We start from the raw sequence: 12633 nt of genomic DNA, 5'->3' as shown, positions 1-12633 counted from the left end.
TTTTTACCATCAGCAGCCCAAATCATGTGATCACTGTTTAATCTGATGTCCAGCAAGGCCAAGGAAATCACCTGGGACATGGAGTCAGCAGCAGCTTTTGAGCAGGCCACCCTCCTGGCACACATTCAGGTGGATGTCCCCACAGCTCTCATGGTTGATGCTTCCAATTCTGCAGTCGGCGGCATCCTGAAACAACTAATTGAGGGTCAGTGGAAACCTCTCACATTCTTCAGCCGGCTCCTGCAACCCCCGGAGCTGAAATAAAGCACCTTCGACAGGGAGCTGCTGGCCTTCTACCTTGTCATCCAGCACTTTTGGTATTTCTTGGAGTGGCGGGAGTTCACGGTCTTCATGGGGCACAAATACCTCACTTTCTCATTTGCCAATGGTCGGCGCGGCAGGAACACCACCTGTCATACATCTCGGAGTATACCATCACCGCCAAACACTTCTCTGGGAAAAACGTCTGGTCGATGCACTGTCTCGCTCCTCCATCCACTCTGTGCATTCGCTGTCCCCAGGGTTGGACAATGTGGCGCTCGCAGAGGCACTGCAGCTGGATGAAGAAATGCCAGTCTATCACACTGCAGTCTCGGGCCTGCAACTTGACGACATCCCCATCGGCCCAACAGGCAGTAAGCTCCTCTGTGTCATGTCCATCGGCCAACCCCGGCCCATCGTTCCAGGCACTTGGAGGTGATGCGCTTTTGATGTACTACATGGTTTGCCCCACCCATTCAGGCAACCATCCAACTGGTGGCGGATAGATTTGCATGGCATGGCCTACGCAAGCAGGTTGGGTACTGGGCCAGGACATGTATACACTGCCAGACCTCCAAAGTCCAAAGGTACGTGAAGGCCTCCTTTCAACCCTTCCAGCAGAAACACAGGAGGTTTGAGTATGCCCACGTAACATCATCAGTCCACTGCCAGTCTCCCTGGTTGACAGGTTCACCAAGTCATTAGAAACCATTTTCTCACTGACACGTCCATGCTGTCCTGGGCCAAAAGCCTCATTGCAAGCTGGGTTGCACATTTTGGCCTATCTGCCAACATCACCACTGCCAGGGTGGAGGAAGGGGGGTTGCAGTTCTCGTCCAGCTACTGCACTGCACCACTGGCACAGCTACTTGGGACCCAGCTGCACCACACCACAGCATACCTTCAGCAGTCCAATGGTCTGGTAGAGCATTTCCACTGGCACCTGAAGTCGGCCCTAATGGCGAGCCTCCAAGGCCTGGATTGGATGAACAAGCTCCCATGGATGCTTCTTGGCAATTTGTTTGTGCCAGCGACCAATGGCACAGAGGAGACACCCACAGTAGTACTCACAGGACTCCAAGAAAAGGCAGGAACACTAGCTCCAACCCCATGACATGGCCCAATACCTTCCTTTGTCTCCAAGGTCCTTTGGGACTGTGATTATCGTCTTTGACCACAGGGGCATGCACCAGACTCCACACCACTCCAGAAGCCGCACGAGGGTGCATCAGAATAGAACCATGTGCTTCCTCAACATTTTTTTAAACTTTATTTATTCATTCAAAAAACAAATAATATATGACATAAACAACAATTAACCATAAACATGAACATTATTTTTTATATATAAAAAAAAGAGAAAAGAAAAAAACACCCCCCTTCAGCCAACTCTCCTAAGGAGAGCCATAAAGAAAGAAAAAGAAAAAATATTAAAGAAAAATTAAATATACATATTAAGATCTAACCAATGTAAATTGAAATGTAAATATTCTGAATATAATGACCACTTATTAATTAAAAAATTATAATTATCATGCGAAACATACATGATTTTTTTCCATTATTAAACAATATTTCATCTCATTATGCCATCTATTAATATCAATCATATTTGTATCTTTCCACATACCAGCAATACATTTTTTCGCTACAGATAAAGCTAAACATACAAAAGCAAGCTGAAACTTATCTAATCCCAAGCCTTTCAAAGGTTGAAAACTACCCAATAAAAATACTGTTGGATCTAAAACTATTTTAATCCTATACAGATACTCTAAAAATGATTGAATTTTCTTCCCAAAAGATTGTATATGTATACATGACCAAACAGCATGAAAAAAAGTTCCAACCGTATCACCACATCTAAAACACAAGCCTGATTCATGAAAACCATACTTTTTAAATTTTTCAGGTGTTAAATATAATTGATGTAAAAAATTATAGTTAATCATTGCATAACGAGCATTTATCAATCTAGCTACACTATCATAACAAATATCTAACCAATCATCTTCGGAAAAAGTAAAACCAGTATCCGCCTCCCATTTACTTTTAGATCTATCCCAACCCTTTTTATCCATACCATCCTGTAATATTTGATACATAGATGAAATATAACCCTTCTCTGGTACCTTCATAAGAAAAGTCTCAAATTTAGTCATTTCAGGTAAAATCATATCTCTACCAAACATACATCTTACCAAAGATCGAATTTGATAATAAAGAAACAAAGAATTCTTATCAATGCCAAAACCTTCCCTCATCTGATTAAAAGATAAAAATCTACCCTCTTTAAAACAATCTCCCAAATTTTTCACATCTTTAAATCTCCAATGCAATAAACTTCGATTATCTATTGAAAAAGGAATAAGTTGATTATTATACAACGGAGTCAAAGCTGATAATTTACCCCTAGAGCTTGTCATTTTATTTTTCTTTATCCATAACTTCATTAAATGTTTTAGTATAGGCACATCATATTGTTGTAACAAATTTATATTCCATCTAAACAAAAACTGATGTATTTCAAATTCAGAAATATTTGCCATCTCAATTTTGGTCCAACCAGGAGGCCGTACCAAATCCATCAATGAACTAATAAATTTAAGTTGGGCTGCTTCATAATAATTTTGAAAACGTGCTAAACGTAATCCCCCTAACTCATATTTCCAAGTTAATTTATTCAAAGCTACTCTCAAAAATTTACCTCTCCATAAAAACTCCCTAACCATTTTACTCAAATCTCAAAAAAAATTATCAAGTAAATACGGAATAGATTGTAACAAATATTGTATACGCGGAAAGATAATCATTTTAATTGTATTTATCCTACCCATTAAATTAATAGGTAAATCTTTCCATTTGATCAAATCAGTTTTAATTTTTTTCATTAATGGAACATAATTTAATTTATATAAAGATTGATAATTAACATTCAAAATTATACCCGAATATTTATTTTGATCAGTCCATTTCAAATTAATAATATTCTTATAAACTGAATAATCTCCTTCACCTACCGGTAATACTTCACTTTTTTTCCCAATTAACTTTATATCCAGAAAAAGATCCATAATGTATTAAACACTCCTTCAAGTGCAAAAGTTTATTAAATACACCAATACATCATCAGCAAATAAATTAATTTTATACTCCTCGTCTAAAACTTTCATACCTTGTATCTGTGTATTTTGTCTTATCAACTGTGCTAAAGGTTCAATCACTAACGCAAACAAAGCCGTTGATAAAGGACAACCTTGACGAGTTGATCAAGTTAGCTTAAAGGGTTCCGAAATCAAACCATTCGTCAATACTCTAGCTACCGGTTTACTATATAGAGCCCCAATCCAACCAATAAAAAAAGGACCAAACTTAAATTTCTCCAAAACTTTAAACAAAAAGTTCCATTCAACTCTATCAATGCCTTTTCTGCATCTAGTGATATCACCATCAGATGATCTGAAGATTGGCGAAATCTATTAATCAAACTAATCACGCGCAAAATGTTATCTGAAGCCTATCTATTCTTTATAAAACCTCTTTTATCCATATGAATCAACTTAGGTAAAAATTTAGCCAATCTATTCGCTAATATTTTAGCTATTATTTTATAATCTACATTTAACAACGAAATTGGTCTATATGAAGATACCTTCAAAGGATCTCTATATATTTTTTGGAATTACTGTAATTAAAGCACTAGAACAAGACTCAGGTAATTCATAATGTTCTCCAACTTGACGTAATACATCCCCAAATACTGTGGATAAATCATCATAAAAAATTTTATAAAATTCAACCGAAAATCCAGGCAATTTACCGTTCGGCATTTCCAGCATAGCCATTTTAATTTCCGAATCAGTAAATGGTTCTTCTAACTCCTGTATATCTGTATCCTCTAATATTGGTAAATTCAACTGTGATTAAAAAAAAATCAATCGATCCAGTTTCTTGTTTTCCTTCAGATGTATATAATTTTTTATAAAATGAGTAAAATTCAGGATTAATCTCATGAGGTTTATAAGTAATAAGGGAATTCCTCATCAATCTGTTTCTCTAATTCAAAACTCTGATTTAATCGATTATTTTTTATTTTAGAAGTATAACTAATTATCTGTCCTCTCAAATATGCTTTCATAGCATCCCATAATACAAATTTACTTTGAACAGAATTAGAATTTTCTTTAAAAAAATTAATTTGTTTTTTCAAAAAATCAAGAAATTCCATATTTTTTAACAACATTGTATTAAGCATCCAACGATAGGCCACTTGGATTTTCTCAGAAATTGCATATGTAAAATATAACAAAGAATTATCTGAAATCACCCTACTTTTATATTCCGCTTGTTGTATTTTCCCTTGTAAATGTGCCAATACTAAAAAGAAGTCAATCCTTGAAAATGATTCGTGTCTAGATGAATAAAAGGAGAAATCTTTCTCTGTCGGGTTAAGACGTCTCCAAATATCTACTAAATTAAGATCTTTCATCAACGCTTGAACCTGAACTGCCATCTTGGATTTCTCAACTTTCTTCGGAGATTTATCTAATAAAGGTTCAAAAACACAATTAAAATCACCACCAACTAAAATATTATCATTAGCCTGACCCAAACATGAAAATGCATCTGAAATAAATATTTCATCATCTGCATTTGGGGCATAAATATTAAGTAAAGTCCAAAATTCACTAAAAATATTACAATTCAATTTAAGAATACATCCTGCCTTTTCCTCCATTGATTGTAATTCAAAAGATAAATTTTTATTTATCAAAATTGCTACACCTTTAGCCCTAGAATTAAATGAGGAAGAATATACATGCCCAACCCAGTCCCTCTTTAATTTCATACTTTCCTTCACATTCAAATGTGAATGTTTCTTGTAAAAAAGCAATATCAATTTTCATTTTCTTAATATGCGCCAAGACTAGCTTATGCTTAATCAGACTGTTTAATCCTCGAACATTAAAAGTAGCAAACCTCAACTTTGACATATCTACTATTATTACTAAATACCAATAATATCTTTATATGAAAACTCAAATCAATGTATATTGGCCCTCCAATAGGAAAAAAAACACAAATTAAAAATTAACTAAAATAAAAATAAATAAATAAAAAGAAAATACCCCCCCTAAAAAAAAACTACCAAAAGGTAGTAATCCCCTAAGCAAAAATTGGGTGTGGGTCACCCACCAGTGGCTGATGACTAGTAAAGAACTTAGAGCAAATCTCTCCCTTCCCAGCCAAACAATAACATCAAAATATCATAATAACAAAATAAATATAGTAAGAAAAAGAAAATTCTTCTTTTCATCCAAGAGATTCCAATCTCGAAGATCCCATTTCAGAAGAAGTTGGACTCTTTCCATTCCCGTTTATCCCATTTCTGCCATTTCTTCCGTTTCCAGAACAACCAGATTTTTCTTTAGGAGATAATGGTGGACTACTTCTTTGTCCTCTCATATCTGGCAATGAATCAGCAAAAATCATTACTTCATGATCATTTTCAAAAACCGAAATTGAAAGTCTCCATAAAACATCTTCAACACTGCAGGGTAGCGAAAAGTAGACTTATAACCTTTACGCCACAAAACTTCTTTAACTGGATTAAATTGACGTCTAATGACCTCTTGACTCAAATCAGGGTAAAATAAAACTCTGCTATTCTGAATCGATAACGGAGTTTGTCATTGTCTCGCATTCTGCACTGCTAGTCGAAGTATTGCTTCTCTGTCCAAATAATTCAATCATTGAATTATTACCGGTCTCGGTGGTTGACCAGCTGAGGGTGTTCTTCTTAAAGCTCTATGGGCTCTTTCCAGTACCAATCCCCCAGAAAAAAAATCTTGCCCTAATACTTGCGGGATCCAGTCTTTAAAGAAACGAAGAAGATCTGGCAAACCAACAATTTTCACATTATTCCTTCTGCTTTGATTCTCCAAGTAGTCTATTTTCCTCTCTAGCTCCTTCTCATGTTCTCCCAATTCTATGACTGATTTTTCAACCTTCAACCTTCTAACACTTTTTCTGTGTTAGAACCCACTTGTTGTTTACAGTCCAAAAAAGCAGTCTGAAATTTTTTAAATTCTTCATAAGATATTTAATTCTGAACTTATACCAGCATTCATTTGAGCCATTTCATTCATTTGAGATGTCAAAGGTTTTATAACAGCTTGAACAATATCATTTAGTTGCTTACACTGAGGGTCAGAAAAGCTCAGCCCTGCTCTCTCTGACGTAGTGGCAGAACAAGGTAACAGCAGCTCCTGCTGCAACTCAACAGAAGGCATTTTAAAAGTTTTACTGTGGGTCTGGACTCCCAGCGACAGCACCCCAACTTCCTCAGGGGGTCGCCGTTGGTCTCCCCCTGCATCTCGTTTTTTCATGAAATCATGAAGAACAGCAATTTCTTCAGATTGAAGTGCTTCCTGATGCATTTCCAACAATGGAATCGTCTTCCTGCGTGCTCCCTCCGTTGAAATCGAAAGACTTTCCAAATCGGGATCCACTTCTTGGGAACACACACTTTCTTCCAGAGAACGGGTAATTCCAGCGCCATCCTTCACTTGGTGAGTAATAGACATTTTTTTTCAGCTCCCACAGGCAGTCTCTGAGGTTTAAACACTTAAGAGATTAAGCCTCAGGCTGTATCAAGTCGTCAAGGCCCCAAATCTTCAGCACTTCGAAAATGTAACTTCTTCTGCACTCAAGGTTTAATCTTTTTACCATTGTTGGCCATAATAATTCCTTGATACTTTAAACTAAAATTTAAAAAGTTTAAACTTGAAAACAAAGAGTTAAAAAACAGGTAGAGAGGTCAAGATTACATGTCTAGACTCTACACCATCTTGCCACGCCCCATTGAGGAGACTTTCACCACTGACCACCTCAGGCTGGTGCACCAAGACCTGGAACTCCCTGTGACTGTGTTACCCCCATGCCAATGAGATCCGCCACCCAACAGACTAAAGAGATGTTGGCTGTGGACTCCACACCTCCTAATGCTGCTTCTTGAGGGGGGGGGGGTCATATGGCGGCTCTCCCACACAACAGGCGAACCGTCTCATGGAGTCGGGGGAAAGTCCACGGCAGATCTGATTGTGAGAGCTCCAGGTGCAGGGCAAGCCCACAGCCTGGCAGCTGATATCTTAAAAGTCCCAAGAGTTGTGAGCATCATCAGATTCTGAGGGATAAGCATGTGCAAGAGACCTATTAAAGTTGGTTGGTTCTGTGGTGATATGCAATTACACCACTAGGTCACCAGGGGTCATCCCAGTGACCTTGTATATAAAGCAGTCCAGAGGTACAGTCTAGCCTTCCAGGTTCATCTTGCAGAGAGACAAGACCTCTTAGTGTACATATTAGTTTATTAAATCTGTCTTTTTCTCGCACTGCTGGTGTGGTTATTGTCAGTACAATTTAATAAACTAATATCATAGCTACTATGATGGAAGCTGCTTCTGCTCCAATGTGCATTCCCAACCACCTGGAGACTCTTCCTGAGGAATGGAATTCAGGGACAACCAGCACATGTGCATCTGAGGACAGAGACAGCAAAGGACCCCTGTATTGGAATCGTGGTGGAATGCGGGGAAGACCACAGAAGTACGATAGGGCAGACAAACAGAAGAAAAAGAATGCCATGTGCAGCGGGCCATCTTGGACAAATGCTACAGAGCAGAGGACACAGTCTTCAGGAGATGGATATGATGCCGAGTGCTATCGGATGGAAGGTCACGCCAGACTTGCTTTCCTATGCATGAATCAGGCAAGTCCACACAATTTATCTAATGCCACTGTGTGCATCAAAATTAATGATGTGAGGGTAAATTGCTTAATAGATAGTGGAAGCACTGAAAGTTTTATTGACCAGGGGTTAGTCAACGCCTTGCCCTCCCCACACGCCAGAGTGAGCACCAGATCCTGTTAGCAGCCAGCAGCCTTGCGGCTGAGGTAAAACAGTTTTGCAGGGTTACTTGAGAAATCCAGGGCACAAAATACGAAGGGTTCAAATTACTAGTACTCCCTCACCTCTATGCCCCGGTACTATTAGGGTTAGATTTTCAGTCCCAATTAGAAAGCAGTACAATAGTGCACAATAGGCCTCACCCCCCACTACGCCTTATGAAGAAACAACACTGAAACCTGTCTGTCCTGAATATAGAACCCCCTCCACTGTTCACACACCTGACCCCAAAATGCACACCAATAGCTACAAAGAGCAGGAGGTACAGCCCGAGAGACAGAGCCTTCATTAGGACAGAGGTCCGCAGGCTACTACAGGAGGGCATTATAGAGCAGAGCACCAGCCCCTGGTTGTAGTAAAGTCAGAAGAAAAACTGCACATGGTAGTGGATTACAGCCAGACAATTAACAAATTTACACAACTAGATGCCTACCCCCTGCCACACATAGCAGACATGGACAACAACATTACCCAGTATAAGGTGTTCTCCACCATAGACCTGAAGGGAGCATACCACCAACTGCCCATTAGAAACAGCGATCACATTTATACGGCATTAGAGGCAGATGGCAGGCTGTATCAATTTCTGCGACTCACCAATGGAGTGTCCCTGTTTCAGAGAGAAATAGACCGAATAGTAGATGAGTTCCAACTGAAAGTGGTGTTCCCCTACTTAGACAACGCGACAATCTGTGGCCACACTCAGGAAGATCATGACACAAATTTAAAACGCTTCTTCCGGCAGCCGAGGAATGGAACCTAACATACAACAGGGACAAATGCGTCTTTAGTGCCAGGAAGTTGCCAATCGTAGGCTACCTAGTGCAGAATGGGGAAATCAGCCCAGACCCAGACCGTATGCGCCCTCTCCTAGACCTCCTAGTCCCACAAACGCTGAAAGAACTAAAAAGGTGCTTGGGACTGTTCGCTTACTATGCCCAATGAGTCCCCAACTATGACAGGGCCCGCCCACTTATAAAAGCCTGTTTTCCCACTGTGCCCAGCAGCCACCAGAGCATTCAGGGACATTAGGGACTATGTCGCTAAAGTAACCATGCGGTCCATAGATGAGTTTATCCCATTTCAAGTAGAAACGGATGCATCCGATGTGGCTCTGGCAGCCACCCTAAACCAAGATGGACGACCGGTGGCCTTTTTCTCGCGAACCCTATAGGGGTCAGAAGTAAGACACTCAGCAGTAGAGAAGGAGGCCTTAGTCATTGTGGAAGCGGTAAGGCACTGGCATGCAAACACTTCATCCTCGTCACAGACCAACAGTCTGTGGCTTTTATGTTCGATAACCAGAACAGGGGGAGAATTAAGAATGACAAAATCCTGCGCTGGCGGATAGAATTGTCTACATTTAACTATGGCATTCTATACCGCCCCAAGAGACTCAACGAGCCCCCGGACGCGCTATCCAGAGGCACTTGTCCCATCCTTAACCACACGTTCCAGATGCAGAGCTTGCACAATGAGCTGGGCCACCTGGGGGTCGCTAGATTGTTTCACTTCATTAAAACCCAAAACCTCCCATTTTCAGTAGAGGAAGTGAGGTGAGTGAACAAGAGCTGCCCCATCTGCGTGGAATACAAACAGCAATTTTACCGGCCAGACAAAGCCACCCTGATAAAAACTACTAAACCTTTTGAGTGCCTCAGACTCGATTTTAAAGGCCCGCTCCCATCCAATAATAGAAATGTCTATTTCCTAAACATAATAGATGAATATTCCCATTTCCTCTTCACAATCCCGTGTTCTGATGTATCAGCAGCCACTGTTATAAAATACTTCCAACCCATCTTCAGCATATTTGGGTACCCAAACTACATACACACAGAGAGGGGTGCTGCATTCATGAGCACAGAAGTACAGCAGTACCTGCACTAGAGAGGGATTGCTACCAGCTGCACTACAAGCTACAATCCCAGGGGGAATGGACAAGTCAAAAGGGAAAATGCCACTATCTGGAAAACAGTCCTCTTGACTTTAAAAGCAAAAGACCTGCCTGTTACTAGATGGCAAGAAGTGCTGCCAGAAGCCCTACACTCTATACGTTCTTTGTTGTGTACTGCCACTAACATGACCCCACATGAACGTATCTTTATTTCACAAGGAAAGCCATGAGGGGCACAGTGCTGCCTAAATGGATGATGACACCGGGACCTGTTCTTCTCCAGAAGCACTGCAGACCCCACAACGCGGATCCACTGGTGGATCAAGTGGAGTTGAGGCACGCGAACCCTCAGTACGCCTTCAACACATTCCCAGATGGAAGAGAAGACTCGGTGGCCACCAGGGATCTTGCGCCGGCCGGATGTGTGAACAACGCGGAGGAAACACAGATCTCTATGGATCAACAAGGAGCGCAGCAGCAGTCACTAGAACAGTCGTCCATCGAGTCACCGCAGAGGACTATACTACCCACCTGAAAATCAGGACCCTGGGTATACCTGCCCCACAAAATATCACCATCCTAGACTTGATGGCGGGACCTAATTCCATACAAGAGGATTCCCAGCCCACATGACCACATGGCCATCTAGTCCTTCCCACTCCAACACTTCCAACAAGAAAGGCCGAGAGGCAGACTGCACTCCCCACCCCTATACCACTACTAAGGAGGTCCAGAAGGCAACGGAAACCATGAAAAATTTTGGACATGAACTTACAAACAAGCAAAGGAGAATGGGGTGGGGGGGGGGGTAGAATAATAATTTTTTAAGGGGGGGTGAATGTGGTGATATGACCCAGGGGTCATCCCGGTGACCTTATATATAAAGCAGTCCAGAGCTACAGTCTCGCCTTCCAGGTTCGTCTTGAAGAGAGACAAGACCTCTGAGTGTACATTCTTTCTTTGGCTTGGCTTCGCGGACGAAGATTTATGGAGGGGTAATGTCCACGTCAGCTGCAGGCTCGTTTGTGGCTGACAAGTCCGATGCGGAACAGGCTGCAGCGGTTGCAAGGGAAAATTGGTTGGTTGGGGTTGGGTGTTGGGTTTTTCCTCCTTTGTCTTTTGTCAGTGAGGTGGGCTCTGCTGTCTTCTTCAAAGGAGGTTGCTGCCCGCCGAACTGTGAGGTGCCAAGATGCACGGTTGGAGGCAATATCAGCCCACTGGCGGTGGTCAATGTGGCAGGCACCAAGAGCTTTCTTTAGGCAGTCCTTGTACCTCTTCTTTGGTGCACCTCTGTCACGGTGGCCAGTGGAGAGCTCGCCATATAACACGATCTTGGGAAGGCGATGGACCTCCATTCTGGAGATGTGACCTGCCCAGCGCAGTTGGATCTTCAGCAGTGTGGATTCGATGCTGTCGGCCTCTGCCATCTCGAGTACTTCGATGTTGGAGATGAAGTCACTCCAATGAATGTTGAGGATGGAGCGGAGACAACGCTGGTGGAAGCGTTCTAGGAGCCGTAGGTGATGCCGGTAGAGGACCCATGATTCGGAGCCGAACAGGAGTGTGGGTATGACAACAGCTCTGTATACGCTAGTCTTTGTGAGGAATTTCAGTTGGTTGTTTTTCCAGACTCTTTTGTGTAGTCTTCCAAAGGCGCTATTTGCCTTGGCGAGTCTGTTGTCTATCTCGTTGTCGATCCTTGCATCCGATGAAATGGTGCAGCCGAGATAGGTAAACTGGTTGACCGTTTTGAGTTGTGTGTGCCCGATGGAGATGGGTCATGGTGGGGAGCTGGCTGATGGAGGACCTCAGTTTTCTTGATAATAGTTTATTAAAGCAGTCTTTTACTCACACTGCTGGTGTGGTTGTCAGTCCAGGTTTAACTCACCTTCGACTCTGGTTCTTTCGCTCGCTGTGTGCCTCATGCGACTACAATGTAATATTTTTCATGTGTCCTGCCTCCCAAACAACTGAAGTTTATGACATGTTTGGCCACCTCTGGCATCCTACATTGTAATATAGTAAGGAATACCTAAGGTGGTATGTGAGTGAGTTGGGGGGGGGGGGGGGTGAAAATCACTGGGACTCCAACTGAACACATGGAGCAGACTCAGTGGGCCCCATGCTCTGCTCTTCCCCACTCTGGAAACGCGAGCCTTACCATCTTTACAGCAACTGTCCTGCTCTCTTTCACGTCTCTCATCATCTGCAGAACCCCGTAACAATCTTTCGAAATTGTTCTCAGCAACTTGAATAGTCAAAAACAAGAGGAATTATTAGCAATAACCGTTTATTATCCAAGACATCTGCGAAGGCCCAGATTGTTTTCTGAGAAATGGGATGAAAGTAAAGGGTGGGCTCGTTGACTTGGGACAGGTTGCCGGGGGTCAGCAGCATCCCTGGGTCAGTCTCAAGCCCGAAAGGCTGGCCAACCCGTGGATCTTGCCCGACCCACCAAGTTCCTCCGGCAATCCTGCCCGCTCCAGATCTCCCCCCCACCCCCCCA

The 12633-nt window shown here is 42.0% G+C and overlaps 1 protein-coding gene across 5 annotated transcripts in view; it reads right to left on the bottom strand.

Moving 5' to 3' along the window:
* LOC138760602 (serine/threonine kinase-like domain-containing protein STKLD1) overlaps positions 1–12633 on the bottom strand; it is a 70662-nt gene that overhangs the window by 57694 nt on the left and 335 nt on the right. For 4 of the 5 annotated variants that reach the window (XM_069931402.1, XM_069931387.1, XM_069931370.1 and 1 more), the window contains exon 2: positions 12289–12375. In XM_069931402.1, coding sequence (XP_069787503.1) covers positions 12289–12375 — 87 coding nt within the window. Of the gene's footprint in view, positions 1–4593; positions 4807–12288; positions 12625–12633 lie in introns of those variants that run through there. The other variant, XM_069931398.1, reaches the window with a different exon arrangement.

This window comes from Narcine bancroftii, chromosome 1 (assembly GCF_036971445.1).
Source record: "Narcine bancroftii isolate sNarBan1 chromosome 1, sNarBan1.hap1, whole genome shotgun sequence".
Lineage (NCBI taxonomy): Eukaryota > Metazoa > Chordata > Chondrichthyes > Torpediniformes > Narcinidae > Narcine > Narcine bancroftii.
Note: the sequence above shows the minus strand (reverse complement) of the source record. Positions and strands in the feature narration are given on the sequence as shown.